Raw genomic sequence first — 21665 nt, 5'->3', positions numbered from 1 at the left:
AGTTCTTGTTGAAAGTGCGCCGAGCCAAAGCAGATGTCCAATGAGGCTTCATAATTGGTTCTGTAGTTAAAGTAGGTTGCAAGGTAGGGCGGCGAAAGAAGAATATATGGTGTAGTGTCTAAGTAGTTATATAAATCGGTGCCTGCAGTATTTAGGGTACCTCTACTCCATGTGGGGTGGTTGGCATTGAGATCACCTGTAACAATGATCGGGCGTCGTAATTGGTTTAGATAGAATTCTAGTTCATTTAAATTTATTGTGCCACCAGGGTTGTATATACCCAGAAAGGATATGTGTGTACCATTGTAGGGTATTAGGCATGCTAAAATTTCTAGCTTACTATTTACAAAATGTGTAAGCGTTACAGGTTTACATGTCGTGTTACTCCGTGTTAGGAGGAAAATACCACCACCCATACGGTTTGGTCTGTCCAGTCTCTGCATCTGAAAGTTTTTAAAAATAGGATTTTGTTTAGGGGTGAGCCAGGATTCGGTTATGAAAGCTAAGTCCGGTTTGAATGAGTAAAGGAATTGTTTAAGTTCTGTGAGGGATGTTTTAATACTTTTTGCGTTCCAAGTCATGAATGTTAGGGGAGCCATTTAGGATGTGTGGGTTATGGATGTGTCTGTTTTCCTTGGCATGCCAGTAGTAGTACGTGTTGGATACCTAGATGTGGATGTGGGCTGTACCTTACTCTTGGTACTGGCGGTTTGGGTTTGTGGCAAGTCAGCCTGTGGAATGATTTTGGTAAGGCGTGCTAGGGAGTTATTTATGAGTTTTTCTATCATCTGTTCAAACAATGTGTGTCCAGCAATGGTGGCTTTGTTTGGACGGATGTCAGTGTCTGTTGCTGTTGATGGGATGTCTTTTGGGTCAGCCTCAGGGGTGGGTTGTGTTACTTGTGTAAAGAATTTAGTTAGCAGTCAGTCCAGCGACTTTTCTAGTGCATTTTCAATGCGTGTGACAAAAGTTTCAACAAGATCAGGATTTAGTTGTGCATTTTGTGAGAGATGGTTGGACCCTAGGGTTGTGGGAGTGTCGAGGACAGATATATCAGGTACACGCAAAGGCTGTGTTTGAGTGTGAGGTAGTGTTTGATGATGGGCTGTGTTAGGTTGTTTCAGTGCACTACTGTATAGCAGGTTGTTGGTAGGGAGAACCTTAGTGTTTGCTGCTGCTGCTATGTATGAGGGACATTGTTTGAATGTAATGTCGTGGTCGCCACCACAGTTTGAGCAGGTAAGTGTATTTGATGTACAATCTTGCGTGTAATGGGAACCAGAGCATTTCCCACATTTAATGTCTTTGGTGCAGCCTTTCCAGGTATGGTTAAAACCTTTACATTTAAAGCACTGAGTGGGACGTGGTATATACACCTCTAGTTTATGGAGGAAGCCATTTAACCAAATCCTCTCAGGGGGAATGTAGTCTAGAAAGGTAAGCAGAGCAGTGCCTGTATCACTCAGTTCTCCGTCTGTTCTTCGCATAAATTTTTTGATTCCATGGATCGGGATGTCATGTGTCACAAGTTGCGCCTTGATGTCGTCTACACTGATGTCTACCACATGTCGGATTACATATTTTGTTAATCGGTCCCCTAGTGGTTTATAGCACTTGACTTTGTGGCCACAGATGTCAGTAATGTCTGAGAGCTTTAGTTCTTCGCCATGTTTGTGGTCCACTGCGATCAGGTTTTTCTGTTTATTTGGTCTCATATTGTGCACATTGATCCCGAATATCTTGGGAAAATATCCCACTTACTCTCTTCCGGATCTTAAACACATGTCGAAATCCTTAACTCTTCTTCTTCTTCGCAACATGTGCAGTTTGCATGAAGTTTTGTCCTCTCGGTGACTGCACAAGTGGTGATGTTGAAAGATGCGGCACTCACAGTGGCGCATCAATGTTCCTAATTTGGCAGAGATTGAGAGTTATCAATGTCTTTCATATGTTCGAGGATAATGAGAAAAATACCCGTATGAGTGGAAATGTACTCGGGATGACAAAGATGAGGAGTTGTGTTAATGGTGGTATCAAAGTGTTGCTATTTAATAAAAACGTTTAGTCAAAAGACTGAGTTTGTGAGTCGAAGTATGTTGGGGAGTTAGTTGCAAATCAGATAAGTTAGGAAGGATTATGGTAGGGAAAGGTAGAGTACATTAAGTAACATAGGGTTAATGGGTATAGGGTTAGGTAAGGTTGGAAGAAGGTTGGTTTAAGATGGATTTTTATGTTGTCGTATTTCTAATTTTTACGTCTGGGATGTGATTTCATCGGTCTTCTGTGACGTGCCAATAGCACACCGTGTTGAATATCTGGGAGTGGATTGAGGATGTGCCATGGGAGAATGTGGTTTATGTGGTTTTTCAGTCAAAGTGGCTCTTCGTTGAGAGGTTTGTACAGCTGGTGGTTTCTTACTCCTGGTGCTGGTATTTTGGGTTTGTGGCAAGTCGGCCTGGGGGGTGACTTTGGTAAGGCATGCTAAGTAGTGATTTAGGAGTTTTCCATCATCATTTCAAATGATGTGTCTTCAGCAATGGTAGCTGTGTTGGGGCTGATATATTTGTATGTAGATGTCGATGGGATGTCTGTCGGGTCAGCCTCGGGGATGGGTTGGTTTACTTGTATAAAGAATTTAGTTAAGAGTCGGTCCAGCGTCTTTTCTAGTGCATTTTCAGTGAAAGTGACAGGAGTCTCAACGAGATTGGGACTCGGTTGCAAGTCGTTTTGTGGGAGAGGATTGGACTCTGGAGGTGCAGCATTGTCAGTGACAGACATATCATGTACAGGGACAAGCAAAGGTTGTGGTTGAGTGTGAGGTAGCAGTTGATGTTGGGCAGAGTTAGGGTACTTCAGTGCATCAATGCACTTTGTGTCAACGCATTACTGTATTGCAAGTTGTTGGTAGGGAGAAACTTAGTTTTTGCCGCTATGTATGAAGAACATTCTTTAAATGTAATGGCATGATTGTGACATTACACTTTGTCACAAACTGTAATGTCACAATGTAATGTAATGTTTTAGTTGTACAGCTCAAACTGCTCACCACAGTTTGAGCAGGTGAGTATATCTGATGCACAGTCTTCAGTGTAATAGGAACCAGAGTATTTTATACATGCAATGTTTTTGGCACAGCGTTTCGATGTATGGTTGAAACGTTATAATGTAAAGTGCTTAGTTGGGCATGGTACGCACACCTCTAGTTTATGGAGGAAGCCGTTAAACCAAACCCGATTAGTGGGGGGGGGGGGAAGTAATCAAGAAAAGTAAGTAGGGCAGTGCTTGTATCACTCAGTTCTCCGATTGTTTTAAGCATAATTTTTTTTACTATGAGTCAGAAAGTCACTTGGAATACCGATTGCCTGAAGTTGTGCCTTGATGTCGTCTGCACTAATGTCTACAACATGTTAGATTACATATTTTGCTAATTTGTCACCTAGTGGTTTGTAGCATTTGACTGTGAATCTACATATGTCAATAACATCTGCAAGCTCTAGTTCCTCGCTGTGCAGACGAGGAGTCACAATAACGTGGCTAAAATATGTTGACCAAACCACACACTAGAAAGTGAAGAGACGATGACGTTTCGGTTCGTCCTGGACCATTCTTAAGTAGAGATTGTGATGAGGGTAGGAGGCGAAGGCAATAAATAGGCAAGAGAGAGGTGAGGAGAAGGAAATCTTAGAGGAAGAAAAAGCAAGGCAAAAGGTCCGAAAGATAAGGTGTAATAAAGAGGATAGTAATAGGGAATCTAACGGGATCGTAAGAGAAAACAAGGGAAAGAAAAAGAAAGAAAGATAAATGTAAGGGTAAGCTTATGTTAGGTCCCGTTTATTAGAAAGTTTTGAGCATTTGTACTGTGAAAGGGAAGAGTCAACAGCAACAAAGCCAGGGTTCAAGTTCATGTTGTGTATGTTGTGTATCAGAGCCGATTCAACAAGACGGCGTCTGTGTAGAGTAGAGGCAGGAAAGGTTATTTTGGAGGAAGACCAATCAATAGGATGATTAGAATCCCTAACATGACTGAATTTTCTAGTGTGTGGTTTGGTCAACATATTCCTTGCTGTGTTTGTGGTCCAGCGCGATTAAGTTCTTTTGTTTGTTTTGTTTGCAGCTAAGCTCCCCGCCAGGCTTCCGTTGGTCTGTGCACGATGTTAACTGAGGCTTACACTGGTCTACTCACTAAGTTAACCATTTTGTTTACTACTAACTCTAATTCACGTGGTACAGTAAATCACTTAGATTAATTAATAATTCATTAATAAAGTTGAAATAACAGAATGAATCTATATAAATATAAACGTATTGTTCGTTTGTTCAAAATCGATAATCTCCAAAAGTTCTTCACAGATTGCATTGAAATTTTCACACAACGTTCCATTCGCATTCGAGCGGGTATTTAAATACATGCTATATAGATGTCACGTCTGTGACGTGGAAAAAAACATACTTTTTTGAAACACAGTGTTTCATGTGTTTTTCACGTGAGGGAAATCTTTGAAAACTCTTTTTCAATTGCTTTGAAATTTTGACACAACGTTGCATTCGAATAGGCGCGTGTTTTTATATACCTGTTATGTACATGCCTCACCAGTGATAGGAAGAAACATACATTTTTTTAAAAACAGCGCCATCTGGTGGACGTAAGGAAAACACACGCTGTAATCTCTGAAAATTCTTCAGCGATTGATTTGATATCTTGACACAACGTTCCATTTGAATATATGCGTGTTTTTATATTCCTACTATATAGATGACACACCTGTGACAGGTAAAAACAGCATCATCTGTTGCACGCAATAGCAGCACACGCTACACTAAATATTTTATATTTTAATACTAAATATTTTATATTTTAATACTAAATATTTTATATTTTAATACTAAATATTTTATATACTAAATATTAAATATTTTACGATTCCATTTCAATGATTCCGATTGCATTGATAAATTGAATTTTTATAGATTTCGATTTATTTTCATTTTGATTTAATTATTTTGTGTGACATTACGTTGGAATTGAGCTGTGTTGTTTGTCATATTGTTCATCTCGTGAGTATATGTACAGATACCACATCTGTGACAGGTAAAAACATCATTTTTTTTAAGAAACAGTGCCATCTGTTGCACATACGAGCAACACACACTATACTAAATATGTTATGATTCCTTTTCAATGTTTCCGAATGCATTGATAAATAGAATTTTCATAGATTTTTAATTTTTTTCATTTTGATTTAATTATTTTGTGTGACATTGCATTGGAATTCAGTTCTTTTGTAACCACACCGTTCATTTCATGATTATAGTTTTCTTTTTTCTTACTTTTAAATTTTTTCACTTCGTTTTTTAACTGTTTTTCTTATATATCAATGATGGGAACATTAGATCATATGATGTTCCCAATTTTCTGATGGGCATATTAGATCATTTGGGAATGCATCAGACGAGGGAGTGGGGAATGGTGGGGAGGAAGAATGGACGAGAGTGGGGGATGGTGGGGAGGACGATGGGACAGGGGAGGGGGCAAGGGTGGGGAGGACGAGGGGACAGGGGAGTCGGGAATGTTTAAGAGGACGAGGGGATGGGAGAGGGGGGGGAATGATTGGGAGACAGAAAAAGGTTACTGTGGCTCAGCAACGCACACGCGTTGCTGAGCCACAGCAACGCGTGGCCGGGTACAGCTAGTTAAATAATATATACTGCACTATCAGGATTCAACTAATTAATAAAAACTCCCCCACTGTTGGATCTGTGTGTAAATTAATTTGTTTTATACAGTTAACTAGAAATAACAATTTAATAATTAAATTATCCACAGAATCCCACATTGTTTGGTCATCCACATATTTATCGAACAAATTTACCAATTTATTTACACATTCCCACGATGCATGCTGTTGACCTGATATCCCGTGTATCAACCTGTTGGGCAAACAAGTTTCAGATTCGAGTCAGCCAAGGAGTGAATGATCGCTAATGGAATGATGTTCTTGAGAATGGCACATCCAGTATGACTGTTGGAGGTTGAGAGTCTTGTAGTATGGGTGGCAACTACTGGTAGTCAACGGTGTTGGGCCAGGTGCAGAACTTTGAGAATGTTGCCCTAGTACATAACACCTAGCCCAACCACGTCATGACGGTGTTGCAGGCTCTGATGTTCAGACCGTTCCCACCAGACTTGATCAAGACTAGAGATGGGCCTTCTTGCCTCTCTCTCCACTTTGTCCAAAAGTCTGGTGAATAATGGGGGGGGGGGGGGCAGGTGATCTAGGTGCATACTATACATGAGAGCGAACTTGTGCTTCATATAAGGTTTTGCAACCATTGCTGTCAAGACGGTGTCTCTCTCTCTCTCTCTCTCTCTCCCTCCCTCCCTCCCTCCCTCCCTCCCTCTCTCTCTCTGTCTCTCTCTCTCTGTCTCTCTCTGTCTCTCTCTGTCTCTCTCTCTCTCTCTCTCTCTCTCTCTCTCTCTCTCTCTCTCTCTCTCTCTCTCTCTCTCTCTCTCTCTCTCTCTCTCTCTCTCTCTCTCTCTCCCTCTCTCTCTCTCTCTCAACAACCCACAACTCCCAGACAAATAATGATGCAGTGGTTCCGTGTGTCCTGCAGGTCGGAGCTGGTGGTGGAGGCGGTGCCGAGGGACAACGGCAGAGTCTTCACTTGTGCCGCTGAGAACGGTCTGGGCGTCGTCGTCACCACCAGCCTCACTCTTAATGTCTCTCGTGAGTCTTCATAATGCGCCTCATAGTCACTCGTTCATGGTACCTTGCAACACAATTATTTGCATGGACTTAAATGTTTATCAAAACATTATTTTTCTATAGGTTTTACATAATCTATATTATTTATTTGTTATCTTCATCCTAGTTCTAGGCGCTTGTTAATTTACGTATACGATATGATTCGCATTTCAAATATCGTGGTCCTTACGTTTACATTACTATTTATAAACAGTTCCTAGGATAATTACACATACCCCCAAGGTATGGAGGTATGTGTAATTATCTGAAGTTATGTAATACATATCTTCAACACCAACGATCAACTGCCTACATTCCTTCCTAAAGCACAACAAAATTTACTTGGTATAATTTCATTACAGGAAAAAACTATGAAAAAAGTATAATTATTAAAATTTCTATATGTGTTTTTAAAGATAACCAGTTGGTCATGTGTCGTGTAATATATGTGGGTGTCTGATCTTTGTCAGAGAAGTTCGCTTAGATATATACTTTGTCATCTTTTTCCGTCTGACTAGACAAGGATTTTGTCTCTAGTTCAATAGGATCAAAAGTCCAATCTTTGTTTCTGTTCCTGGAAAACATTATCATGCACTTGCCTGAGCCTTCTAGCCACCTGCAGGCTCATGGTGAGTCTTGTAGCCACCTGCTGGCTCATGGTGAGTCTTGTAGCCACCTGCAGGCTCATGTTGAGTCTTGTAGCCACCTGCAGGCTCATGGTGAGTCTTGTAGCCACCTGCTGGCTCATGGTGAGTCTTGTAGCCACCTGCTGGCTCATGGTGAGTCTTGTAGCCACCTGCAGGCTCATGGTGAGTCTTGTAGCCACCTGCAGGCTCATGGTGAGTCTTGTAGCCACCTGCTGGCTCATGGTGAGTCTTGTAGCCACCTGCTGACTCATGGTGAGTCTTGTAGCCACCTGCTGGCTCATGGTGAGTCTTGTAGCCACCTGCAGGCTCATGGTGAGTCTTGTAGCCACCTGCTGGCTCATGTTGAGTCTTGTAGCCACCTGCTGGCTCATGGTGAGTCTTGTAGCCACCTGCTGGCTCATGTTGAGTCTTGTAGCCACCTGCTGGCTCATGTTGAGTCTTGTAGCCACCTGCTGGCTCATGTTGAGTCTTGTAGCCACCTGCTGGCTCATGTTGAGTCTTGTAGCCACCTGCTGGCTCATGTTGAGTCTTGTAGCCACCTGCTGGCTCATGTTGAGTCTTGTAGCCACCTGCAGGCTCATGGTGAGTCTTGTAGCCACCTGCAGGCTCATGGTGAGTCTTGTAGCCACCTGCTGGCTCATGGTGAGTCTTGTAGACACCTGCTGGCTCATGGTGAGTCTTGTAGCCACCTGCTGGCTCATGGTGAGTCTTGTAGCCACCTGCTGGCTCATGGTGAGTCTTGTAGCCACCTGCTGGCTCATGGTGAGTCTTGTAGCCACCTGCTGGCTCATTGTGAGTCTTGTAACCACCTGCTGGCTCATGGTGAGTCTTGAAGCCACCTGCTGCCTCATGGTGAGTCTTGTAGCCACCTGCTGGCTCATGTTGGATCTTTCCTATAGTCTATCCACGATATCATCACTATTTTTGAGTCAGTAAAAATTTAGAGGAGGGATTCTGCCCCATCTGAGAGATTTAACATACATCAGGGGACAAAATAGACCAAGGTACTGACTCCTGGTGGACTCACATGTTAACATCTCATCAGTCTCTGGTGTCATGTCACCAGTCGCGAGAGACTCTGGTTTCGTCTCTCGCATGTCTTCACACGGATATTCTTAAAAGTGCCGAAATCTACTGCTCTCTCGTCTAGTTCAATACTTTTCCTTCTACTTTTGAGCTAAAGTAGTTTTTCTTTAACAGGTCTATGAATCACATATGTTTACCTTCCTCCAATGTTCCCGCGCTCCTTTGTTGTTAACTGAAAATATTAAGACTTTTCAACCTGCCACAGTCGGTTCTCCTCTCACTTCTCTATAGTAGATCTGTGCAGTTCTCGTCGCAAAGTTGTCTGCTCCGTTGTTCCACATGTGCTCTCACAGGCTGGGTACTCTTCATTTCACTTCTTCATCATGCCTCCCGTGGGTGGTGGTGGAAAAGGTTACAGAGGCTCATAATCGGCTCAGGAACTGAACCCCAGAGTTTTTTAGTTAAGCAAGTGACAATCTTATGAAGCTTACAATCTTGTGTTACACAATTGTTAATATTACATACACATTACATATATATTAATAGATATACACAAATACATATGCATATCAATAATATTTTATATCACAAGTGATTCAACAAGAGACTACAACAGTCTTTATATAAGACTACTATATAGTTAGGAAAGAGAGGGAGGGAAGAGAAGAGGAGGAGGAGGAGGAGGAGTGGTTCCGCTGATAAGGAAGTCATGGAGATTCGATGAGATCAACATCTCAAACCTTGATGATTAGTGACTACTTAGCAGGCACTAAGATAATGACAAGAATAATGGCTGTAGTAACATATAACCGCCATTAAATGACAAACATCCAGACAGGAATATAACAGGAACAACATGGCAACCATTAACATAATAGAGAGAGCAGCTTCAATTGTCTTTAGGAAGAACGATAAACTGTTGATCATGGGTGACTTCAAGCATGAAAAAATAGACTGGGAAAAACGAGAACCACATGGAGGGACAGAAACATGAAGAGCTAAATTATTAGCTGTTGCAACAAGAAACTTTCTATGCCAACATGTCAAGGGCCCCACAGTCAAATCCGAACCCCAATAGGAATGAGTTTCCACAGTGTCCTAGCGTTTGAGTATCTGATGGAAGCAGGAATAACCCCATCTAAGGAATGGGACCGAAAAGTAAAAGGCTTGAAGACCGAAAAGGAAGCCATGATGAGATGAGAAAATCTTAATAGTAATACCTTGGAAGAAAGAGCTCAGAGAAAAGTCTGTGCAAGGCATGATGTACTTCATCGTCCAGTGTCAGGAGGCAGAGAACTGGTTTATCCCGGCTCAGAAAGAAAACATCGAAAATCCAAAGGGAATCAGTGCTTCAATCAGTCATGTAAGGAAGCAAGGCAGCTAAGCACAAGGGCAAGGAGAAACTACAGAAAAACAAGACACCAGAGAGCAGAGAGAGATACCATAGGGCCAGAAATGGGTGTGATGAGAGAAGCAGAGAGGCAGTTTGAAAATGACATAGTAAACAAAGCCAAGACCCAACCAAAACTGTTATACAGACACATCAGGAGGAAAACCGTGAAAGAGCAGATAATGAAAATGAAAAAGAGAGAGTATGGGTACACAGAGAATGAAAAAAGGTTTGTGAAGAACTCAACAAGATGTTCCAGGAGGTCTTCACAATAAAACAAGAAGAAGTCCCTGAACTAACTGGGGTGGCGATAAACTAAGCAGCCTTGGAAGATAATGCATTAATAGAGATGAGGTTTGGAGGTCTATGCTTGATCTAGATGTGACTAAGGTGGTTGAAACCTACCAGAGAGTTGAAAGATAGCTAACATTGACCCAGTATACAAAAAAGGGATTAGGCAGGAGGCCCTAAACTACAGGCCTGAGTCCTTAACTTGTCTACCATGCAAGGTGATGGAGAAGATCATGAGAAAATAGGTGGTAGCACATTTGGGAGAAACGACGTTGTAACACCACGAGCATGGGTTCAGGGAAGGCAAGTCGTGTCTCACAGGTTTATTAGAATTCAATGACCAAGCAACAAGTACTAGGCAAGAAAGAAAAGGATGGGCAGACTGCATTTTCTTGGACTGTCAGCAAGCATTTCACACAGTGCTGCATAATAAATTGTTGCATAAGTTAAGGAAACAAGCTGAAATAAGTGACATGGTTCTCCAATAGAAAAGGGAGTACCTAAACAACAGGAATCAGAGAGTTAATGTGAGGATTGACACATCAAACTAACGCGATGTCATCAGCGGAGTCTTACTGGTCTCTGTGCACGGCCCTATCTTGTTTCTGAAATACGTGAATGATCTTCCAGAAGGTATAGAATCATTCCTCTCAAAGTTTGCTGATGATGCTAAAATTATGAAAGGATTAAGACAAAGTAGGACGGCAAGAGACGACAGGATGCCCTGGACACTAGGTCCACTACTAGTCTTTAACACGATCAAGTGCAAAGTGATGAAGATAGGCATTGGGAGCCGGAGGTCAAACACTAGGTACCAGCTGAGAGAGGATATCCTTCAGGAGTCAGGATGAGAAAGATCTTGGGTTTGATATAAACACCAGACATGTCCCCTGAATCCCACATCAAAAAGATAGCATCAGCGCGTATGCAAGGCTGGCGAACATAAGAACTGCCTTCAGAAACTTGTGTAAGGAATCATTCCGAACCTTGTATACCTCATATGTCAGACCAATACTGGAATATAGGGTTCCACCGTAGAGTCCACATCTAGTCAAACACAGACAAAAAACAGAAAAGGTTCAGAGGGATTTCACCAGTTTAGTCCCCGAGCTGATAGGTATGAGTTACGACGAAAGATTATTGGAACTAAATCTTAGGACACTGAAAGACAGAAGAGTTAGAGGGAGACATGATCACTACCTATAAAATTCTCAGAGGATTTGCCAGGCAAGATAAAGATGAGCAGTTTAGCACAGGTGGTACACAAAAAAGGGGACACAGGTGGAAACTTAGTACCCAAATGAGCCACAGGGACATTAGAAAGAACTTTTTCAGTGTTAGAGTAGTTAACAGTTGGGATGCATTAGGCAGTGATGTGGTGGAGGCGGACCACTTCATAGAGCCCAGTAGGCTCAGGAATCTGTACACCAGTTGATTGACAGTGGAGAGGCGGAACCAAATAGCCAAAGCTCATCCCCACAAGCACAACTAGGTGAATACAAGGCACCATCTATGTCATCTATAGTGAGTCACACAGTTACTAACCACACTACACTACGTGTGTCACAGTAGACAGCATGAAGAAATAATATAAAGGGAGGAGTGAATGGGAAAGGGGAGACGCCCCGATAGTGAGCACTACCCACTGTTCTTACCCCCGGGAGCGTGCACTAATGTTATGATCCCAGGCTGCCTGAGAAACGAGTTTGCCCCCTTGAAAGTTATTCTGCAAGACCCGACCTAACTATGACAAGAAAATGAGGAGGCATTAGAGGAATGCCAGGTCAAAGAAATATAGACCTGGAAATATATATAGTAAACACTCGATTAAATTTGACAAATAGTTTATGAGTATGGGCAGTGAACAAGAATATAAATAAATGACTTGACATGAGATGTAGAGAATTTGCTGGAGGCGAGAGGCTCGTTTTCAGAGAGTCTTAACCTCACTTGGGCTGAAAAAATTGTGAAGGGAGGTCGCACTCCATTGAGCCCCTGGTGAAGAGGGACCCCTGATTGTTATACCTTCAAGAAGAAGGAAGTGGACAGACATGACGATTGAGGAATAAGTCTGTGGACTTGTCAACTCAAGTCATGGACTGCAGGGAGAATATGGAGCAGTCTTTAAAGCAGTTTTGTGTGCAGCTTAGTGGCGACCGCTCAGTTAGTGAGCGCTGAGAGCGGACCAAATTCTGTGCTAAGCCATTTTAAACCAGATAACAGTGATTGCCTGTAGTTGGACGTGTGCCCGGCGACCGTAGCAAGTGTCTATTGATATATTAGGCATATTTTATTAAGGCAGAAAGCCTAAATAAGAGAATGGAGATGAGGAAATCAGCTGGAGAGATGAGCAGCGTGTCCTCTCTCACTGGTTGCTTGTGAGCGACTGAGTAAGGGGCACCCTGGAGGCGAAGGGCTCCCAAGGAAGGCGGAGAATGGACTCGCCCAGGCATGGAGGAGTTACCTCACGGCAGGCAGGAATCAGAGGGATGTCGAGTGGAGACATTTATTGTGTAGTTTATTTTAGTTATAAGTTTGTAGAGGAACAACTTTATTGTGGTATCAATGGGTTGCAGGTTTGTCTGGGGAAAGGAGTTGTTGAGAGAACTTCGAGGCCAGTAGAGGAGGAGTTAGTGGATGGAACTCCAAGGCTATTGAAGAAATACTGAGCTCTGTGGAAGAGCAGTCCCCATAGAGAGGAGTTGGACCTCAAGCTGTGAGAGGAGAAGCAGTGGAGTGGAGTTTCACGTGCTTCTATGGTACCAGTGGTGAAGCACCATTGCTGTTCAAGGAAGACTTCATGGTGTAGCAGCCGGAAGAGCTGTGGAGGACACTTGTAGACAATTCTAGGAGGACCTGAAGATGTTCAGGATAGTGAACCTCTAGGTGTAGAGAAGAGGTTCTTAGTAACTACTTATATAGAGTTCGTGGAGTGTTTGACTGTCATTGGCGTGCAAAATGTAGTGGAAGGTGGGTGACTGACCATTTTTGTACTGAGGAATAATAATACAAATGTCTATAGTGTTACAGCCATAGGCTGGATTTCCTTTTGTATATTTTTTATATACTAGCTGTACCTGGCCATGCATTGTTGTGGCTGTTGCTGAGTCACAGCAAACTTTCCCTGTCTCCCAGTCCTCCCCACCATTCCTCCCCACCATTCCTCCCTTCGTCCTCCAACCATTCCTAACTCCTCTGTCCCCTCGTCCTCCCAACCATTCTCCACTCCCCTGTCCCCTAGTTTTCCCAACCACTCCTCACTCCCTGGTCCCTTTTTCCTCCCCATCATCCCCTACTCCTACATCCCCTCATACTCCGCTATCTCCCACTCTCCCGTCTCCTCGTCCTTCCTACCGTTCCCCTTCCCCGTCCCCTCGGCCTTCCCACTATCCCCCTATTACCCTGTCCCCTCGTCCTCCCTTCCATCCCCCACTCCCGTCCCCAATTCCTTACCACCATTCCCCACTCCCTCGTCTGATGATCAAATGATCTGATGTTCCCATCAGAAAATTGGGAACATCAAATGATCTGGGGCTAGATTCACGAAGAAGTTACGCAAACACTTACAAACCTGAACATCTTTTCTCAATCTTTGGTGGCTTAACAATTATTAAACAGTTAATGAGCACCAGGAGGCTGTTTATAACAAAAACAACTTTTAATTGGCAAGTTTTCATGCTTGTAAACTGTTTAACAAATGTAACCAAAGCCATCAAAGATTGAGGAAAAATGTACACGTTCGCAAGAACTTGCGTAACTGCTTCATGAATCTGGCCCCAGATTTTCCTATCACTGATATATAAGAAAAACAGTTCAATAAACGAAATGAAAACAATGAAAAGAAAAAACTTCACTCATGAAATGGATGGTATGGTAAAAAACACAGCTCAATTCAAACGCAATGTCACACAAAATAATTAAATAAAAATGAAAATAAATCGAAATCTATGAAAATTTAATTTATAAATGAAATTGGAAACAGTGAAATGGAACCACAACATATATAGTATTGCGTGTGTTGGTCTTATGTGCAACAGATGGCACTGTTTTTCAAAAACGCATGTTTTTACCTGTCACAGGGGTGGTATCTATATAGTAGTATATAAAATCACGTGTATATTCGAATGGAACGTTGTGTCACAATTTGAAAGCAATCGGTGAAGAATTTTCAGAGATTACAGCATGTGTTACTCTTAGGCCCAACAGAGGGAGCTGTTTTTCTAAAAAGCATGTTTTTTTTCCTGTCACAGGTGAGGTATGTATATAGTAGGTATATAAAAAGACGTGCCTATTCGAATGCAACATTATGTCAAAATTTCAAAGAAATCAATAAAGAGGTTTTGAAGATTTCCCTCACATGAAAAACACAGTTTTTTTCAAAAAAGCCGTTTTTTTTTTACCATAACAGACGTGACATCTATATAGTATGTATATAAAACCCCACTAAGATGCGAATGGAATGTTGTGTGAAAGTTTCAAAGCAGTCAGTGAAGAATTTTTGGAGATTATCGATTATGAACAAACGAACATTTCCATTTTTATTTATATAGATATTCTAGGGCTGATAGTGCCATATTGTATTACAAGATCTAACCCACTAGGTGAGGTTGGTAGCATAAGTGGCGAGCCAGGACTTGGGCTACCACTTGATATAGGCAGCTGATAAAGTCTTGACAGTATTGGATTGCAACTTGATTATAATAGCATAGAGTGATGGAGTCATTATTATATCTTGTATTTGTGTTGTATATGTTCTCTTTCCTTAAATGTATGTAATCTACAGGTGTTTGACCTTGTCCTAGTGAGGCTTCCCAGAAAGTAGAAAAGAGAGAGAGAGAGAGAAAGAACCACAGCTGTTGACAGGGTGGTACAGAATTAAAATTCAAAGAAAAGGGGATTGAGAAGGTCATACAAAAAAAGGAGAGAGTGAGGAGTCACAGCGGCTCGAATTGGGTGTGTGCACATGACAATGAGGTCAGTGTTGGAGCCGCACCTCCCTAAATGTGTGATGCTGAGCCTCTCTCCAAGAGTAGGACGCGTACAGGGTGATCTCCTGAGCAAAATATAAGCACTCTACGGCTTGGTTGTATGGTAGCGACGTTCACACCTACCCACTGCTCTCAGCTCCGAGAGCGTGCGCTATCCACTACTCTCAGCCCTGGGAGCGTGCACTACCCACTGCTCTCAGCCCCGTGAGCGTGCACTACCCATTGCTCTCAGCCCCGGTAGCATGCAGTACCCCACTGCTCTCAGCCCCGGGAGCGTGCACTACATCACTGCTCTCAGCCACAAGTTGTACCAGGCTCCTGGACTGTGGAAGGCACCAGCTGGTACACTCAGTACAATATGTATGTGATAGTGTCCCACACTCCGGTGTAGGTAATGAGCTTTGTTATGATCTCAGGCTACAGCTGAAAAACGAGTCTACACCTTGAGTGTTATTCTGTCAGACCTGACCTAACTAAGAGGTCAGAGGAAATGTATATAGTAAACACTAGATTGAATTTGACGAGTAGTTTAAAAGTATGGGTAGTAAGTAAGAATATAAGTAAATGACTTGACATGAGATGTGGAGAATTTGCTGGAGGTGTGAGATTTGCCTCAGAGGACGTTGACCGCACTTGAGCTGAAGAAATCGTGAGGGGAGGTCGTGCTCCGTTTGAGCCCCTGGTGAGGAAGAACCCCTGAGTTATATACGTGCAAGAAGAAGGAAGTGGACAGATGTCTAGATTGAGGAATAAGTCTGTGAACGTGTCAGCACAAGTCGTGAACTGCAGAAAGAGTGTGGAGCAGTTTAAAGCAGTTTTATGGGCAGCTTAAGGCGCCCTGGTGGCGACAACTCAGTCAGTGCGCCTGCAAAGGGACCAAATTCTGTGGTAAGCCATTTTAAACCAGTTGACAGTGATTGCTTGTAATGGTCGTGTGGCCAGCGGCCGTAGCAAGTGTATATAGTTATATTAGGCATATTTTATTAAGGCAGAAACCTAAATAAAAGAATTATGACGAGGGAGCCAGCTGGAGGGACGAACGGCGCGTCCTTCCTCGCCTAGCTCCTGAGGGCAACTGACAGGGCCAGCCGCTGGCTGCATCAAGAGCGAGGAGCCCAGTCGGGCAGAGGATGGACCAGCCCAAGAGTGGGGGAGTCCCCTCACAGCATGTGGGAAGCAGAAAGATGTCAGACGAAGACATTTACTGTGTAGTTTATTTAAGTTATTTGTTTGTAAGAAAACATTTTTGTTTGCGTGCCAATGGGTTGCAGGTTTGTCTGGGGAAAGGAGTTGCTGAGATTTCGAGCCAGTAGAGGAGGAGTCAGTGGACGGAACTCCAAGACTATTGAAGAAATACTAAGCTCTATGGAAGAGCAGTCCCATAGGAGGAGTAGGACCTCAAGTTGTGAGAGGAAAAGCAGTGGAGTAGAGTTTCACGTGCTTCTGTGGTGCCAGTGGTGAAGCACCATTGCTATTTAAGGAAGACTTCGTGGTGTAGCAGCTGGAAGAGCTGTGGAAGACCCTGGTAGACAATTCTGTGAGAACCTGAAGTGTTCAGGGTAGTGAACCTCTTGGAGGTTCTTATTGATTACTTATAGAGGGTTGATAGAGTGTTTGAGTGTCATGAGCATGCATGACACAGTGGGAGGTGAGTGATTGGACGTTTGTATCAAGGAATATTTATACTGATGTTTATGTTGTTGCAGCCAAAGGCTGGATTCCTTGTGTATATTTATTTACATATATTCTAGGGCTGATAGTGCCATATTGTATTGCAAGATTTAACCCACTAGGTGAAGTTGGTTGCATGAGTGGCGAGCCAGGAGTTGGGCTACCAATTGATATAAGCACCTGATAGAGTCCTGATGGGATTGGATGCAACCTGATTATATTAGCAAAGAGTGTTGGAGTCATTATTATATCTTGCGTGTGTGGTGTTCTTGGTCTATTAAATGTATGTAATCCACAGGTGTTTCCCCTTGTCTTAGTGAGGCTTCCCAGAAAAGTAGGAAAGAGAGAGAAAAAAAAAAAGAACCACAGCTGTGGACAGGGTGGTACAGAATTGTAATTCAAAGAAAGGGGGATTGAGAAGGTCATACAGAATAAGGAGAGAGAGTGGGGAATCACAGTGGCTCAAATTGGGTGTCTGCATGTGACAACGAGGCCAGTGTTGGAGCCTCACCCCTTAATGTGTGACGCTGAGCCCCTCTCCAAGAGCAGGAAGCATACAGGGTGATCTTCTGATTAAAGTATAAGCACTCTATGGGATATGGTTGGTTGTACGGTAGGGACATACGCACTCGACCTACTACAATGTAATAGCTTCTAACTGATCCTAAGTTGTGGAATGTTCTGAATGTCACCCTATTGATGTTCCTGACAGCTGTTGAGATATCACGAGCTTCGAGCATGCCGCTGGTATTAAACAATTGTATGTGCATCTTGGGTGATGCTATTGTTATATCAGTAGTGAAATATAGGACTACGACCGTCCCAAACCTGAGGAGAACCTCAGGGATTGAATTCGGTCATAGTCAAAAATGATGTGAGAGTCCGTAGAATGGGACGGGTTGCGTCGTGGGGGACGGGTAGCGTCGCAGGGGGGTAAAATGGTGACGTTGAGGGTCGCAGAGGGTAAAATGTGTGTCATGTAGGTAAGAGGGGAGGGAAGAATAAGTATGTGGGCATGTGTACATCATTTCAAAGGTTTCCCCGGATGTTATGACGCGTGGCGTCAGGCCAGGTGTCGCTTGAGAGAGTCATGTAGGGAAGGGGCTGGAAGCTAAGTGGATGGTATGCGGACATGTAGGGAGGAGGAGGAGTATGTAGGTTATGTTGTGAAGGGAGGGGGGAAGCCCCCATACCTGAGAGGAGATCAATGACGTCCATTAGTTCTCCCCCTACATAGGCAGGAAGTGTTGAGGGGAGCGTGAGAGTCCAGGGTCTTAAGATTGGAGGGGAGAAGGAGGGGAAAGGGAGGTAACAGCTGGCAGTGGGTTTGTGTGTGAAAGTAGCCATTATTTTTTCTTAAAGAATGACAGTTTTATGTACCCTCCCTGATTCCAGAGCGCTAAGGATATGCGGGCCATACCTACCACATAGCTCTGAGGAGTGACACAACATGACCACATGGGTTACCTCTTCAAAGGCTGAGGCCTAACTGTTGCGAATGTCATCATCAAACTCCTTCATAGTCAGTCACGCCCTCCCCTCCCCCCCCCCCTCCATCCACATAGCAGGACATACCATATACCAACACCACCACCACACTGCTGGGAGTGACAGCAATACAGCATACCATACTCTCTCCTGACACAGCTCACACCGGCACATAGCATTGAGTGTGACAATGTTCTTTCTCAAAGGTGAGCAATGAGCGCAACATACAAATTCCAAAATGCAGTCCTGGGAGTTTGATGCACATTGATTAACAAGCTATCTGATTATTTATACATCTTCTCTCTCTCTCTCTCTCTCTCTCTCTCTCTCTCTCTCTCTCTCTCTCTCTCTCTCTCTACCTTATATGCAGGGTTACATAGTGTGTCAAGAACTGCCTACGTGATGCTAAACAGCCAAATCACACAGGGTGATTAGTCATATGGGTAGTAAAGGCTTGCAGAGACACACAAAAGGGGACAAGGACTGAACCCCGCAATTCATTTTACCTAAGCAAGTTACAATCATGACGAGCTAGTTACAAAATTCAATATAAGTCGACACATCGACACGGGAGACGTGATCACTACCTACAATTTTTTGTTAACTGTGATCGCAACATATGCTGTCCAAATAAATATCATTGAAATGTATGCGTGTCTACTCAATCTCCATCACCTCTTCTTCCTACACCCATTACTGCTGTGCAGACCTTGTAACACACAACGGCATGCGCCGTTCATTCTCTCTCCCTTAGGTGAGCAATGTTCCCCACATATAAATTCCAAGCAAAGTAAACATATATAAGACAATGCGGAAAAACATAGTCTTGATACTATTATTAAATTGACTTGTTCATTATCCCCGAGTTCAAGGCTGTCTTACAGCCTTGAACTCGGACGTTCATTATCCAAATGTAAACAGACCGGATGAGTCGATAGTGAAATAGCTCGGGGTTATGTCTGTTTTCAGTTCTTGTAACACAGTCAATGTAGCGCAATATGGGAAAACAAACTTTCTGCTGTCCAGATAAATATCATTGAAATGTATGCGTGTCTACTCAATCTCCATCACCTCTTCTTCTTACACCCATTACTGCTGTGCAGACCTTGTAACACACAACGGCGTTATCATAGCAAGACAATCTCACAGAATGTTCAAGACTCCTGAATGAGTGATACATCAATCCGTCTCGTTAGGGTCTAACCTTCATGGTGGTTTGAGGCGTAGTGAGATGGACGAGGTATTGGGATGACCTTACCCTCACCCATATCCATCCCCACCAAACCCCAACCCCCCCTCCCACCCCCCTTCCAAGCCCAAACCGTCAAGCATCACTTCACCCTTCCCAGACTGGATGTTCTATGCAAAGCTTTTAGTAGTAGTATTATTTCTGATCATATGTGTAACCTCGTATCGTAACGTGACCAACATGGTAACATAACACAACTGCGTTATCATAGCAAGACAATGTCACAGAATGTTCAAGACTCCTATCCTGAATGAGTGAAGCATCTTTCCGTCTCTCGTTAGGGTCTGACCTTCGTATCCCTCCCTAACGCAAGTTTTCACTCGCCATCATCCTTCGCGCTCATCAGTCATTAGTGATCGTTCGATCCAGCAGAAAAAAACAGAGACTGTCGACTGTGTGACAGTTTTAGCAGTCTGTAACTCATTGTAACGTAACGCAAATACACTTTCTGCAGTCCAAATAACATTATGAAAGTATGACTTAGTCCATCTCCATTACATCTCTTACCATATAAATATTGGTGTCTACCAGTTTTAGCCCTTGTAACACTTGTAACGTAACGCGGAAATCATCAAATTTCTACAGACCAAAATAACATTTTTTAAATGAAAGTATGACTTAGTCCATCTCCATTACATCTCCTACCATATAAATATTGTGGTCTACCAGTTTTTAGCCTCTGTAACACATTGTAACGTAATGTGGAAATCAACTTTCTGTCATATGACCAAATAACATTTTTGAAAATGTAAACCATGTTTAGCCATTACATCCAAACACAACTAAAAATATTCCCGCTTTTCTTTGAGAAACTTATATGTGGTGATCATATCTCCAGAGTCCACACAATAAGTTACACATCACCCATCTTCTGTTTTCAAATCACAGCTCGCATCTACTTTAATGTTATTTTTTTTGCAGAAACTATGTTTTGAGAATATGCTCAATGTCAGCAATTACTATTCGTATCATCAAAGTCCTTTCAGTCATCAAACAAGCAGAAGTGCAGTATAAACCACTAAAGATCTGATGTATGCAAGGTACATCATTTTGACAATTCTGACACTGACCCGCCTTAGCGAGATGACTGTGCACAACAGTACCCACAGCGAAAACATAGACTTTTAATAGCAAGACAATGACACAGAATGTCCAGCACTCTTAATAATTTTATTCAAGCACTGGTAACGTAGCATAATGTAAGATTTTTTTTCACATTTCATATTGCGTGTGTAGATTTAGTTTTAACAAAAAGTGAAACACGAGAGCATGAACTAATAGGGTTGAGATGGGAGGAAAGGCTTTGCGGACGATAGAAGAGCTGAGGAGACATGTTCGGTACCTACATTACTATTATTTCTTGCAGACTTGCAGACCTGACCAGAAAAGCAGTCAGTCAGTCACTCAGTCAAACATTTTTATAGTTAAAAGTTTTTCATCTTAAGAAACAGGGACTACTAGTCTTTATTTTTTTTCTTCTATCAAATCAAGTAGGGGCGAGGACCACTACCACATGACTGCGGGAGCGAGCATTCGAGCGGTGTACCTATTGTTGTTGTCTGTCTATTCGCACGACTAGGTTAAGAACCACAATATCCCTCACCATACATGCTACGGGCTCTCACTACTCAATAAACACAATTTTGTATCATTTCTCGACTAAATAGCACTCCGAAACATCTTTGCACATTTTAATTTTACATTATCACGTGCACAGCCATCAAAGGGAATCTCACTACTGCAGGGATGTCTTGTGTGTGTGTGTGTGTGTGTGTGTGTGTGTGTGTGTGTGTGTGTGTGTGTGTGTGTGTGTGTGTGTGTGTGTGTGTGTGTGTGTGTGTGTGTGTGTTAAATAAAAGGTCCTTACATAGCTTATCATTTTCTTTGAGAAACTTATATGTGGTGATCATATCTCCCGAGTCCACACAAATAACCCACATCCATATTGAAAAAGAGAGAGAAGGCAAACATAGCTTGGTTATTGCATCTAGTTTTAAAAAGGGGTAAGAATAAGAAGAGTCATGTTCCATAAAAAATACTTTACAGCATCCATTATTTATGTGTAGTAAGAGGGAAACGGGATCCGCACATACAACTTCCAAGCATTACAACGCGATCTAGGTAAACATAACATAAAAGACAATAATGTAGTAGTAGTATGCTATTAATCAG

General features: G+C 42.7%; 1 protein-coding gene across 1 annotated transcript; it reads right to left on the bottom strand.

The window, feature by feature from the left end:
- Window positions 1–7290: 7290 nt before the first annotated feature.
- LOC123764247 (protein SON-like) lies at window positions 7291–7821 on the bottom strand. The gene has a single exon (XM_045751783.2). It carries the CDS (start codon window positions 7819–7821, stop codon window positions 7291–7293), a length of 531 nt encoding a protein of 176 aa, XP_045607739.2.
- Between the last annotated feature and the right edge of the window lie 13844 nt (window positions 7822–21665).

This window comes from Procambarus clarkii, chromosome 82 (genome assembly GCF_040958095.1).
Source record: "Procambarus clarkii isolate CNS0578487 chromosome 82, FALCON_Pclarkii_2.0, whole genome shotgun sequence".
In the NCBI taxonomy this organism is placed as follows: domain Eukaryota; kingdom Metazoa; phylum Arthropoda; class Malacostraca; order Decapoda; family Cambaridae; genus Procambarus; species Procambarus clarkii.
Note: the sequence above shows the minus strand (reverse complement) of the source record. Positions and strands in the feature narration are given on the sequence as shown.

Bases quoted from the DNA above. Each gene is read 5' to 3' on its own strand.
- LOC123764247 (XM_045751783.2), bottom strand. From the start codon at position 7,821: ATGAGCCAGCAGGTGGCTACAAGACTCAACATGAGCCAGCAGGTGGCT.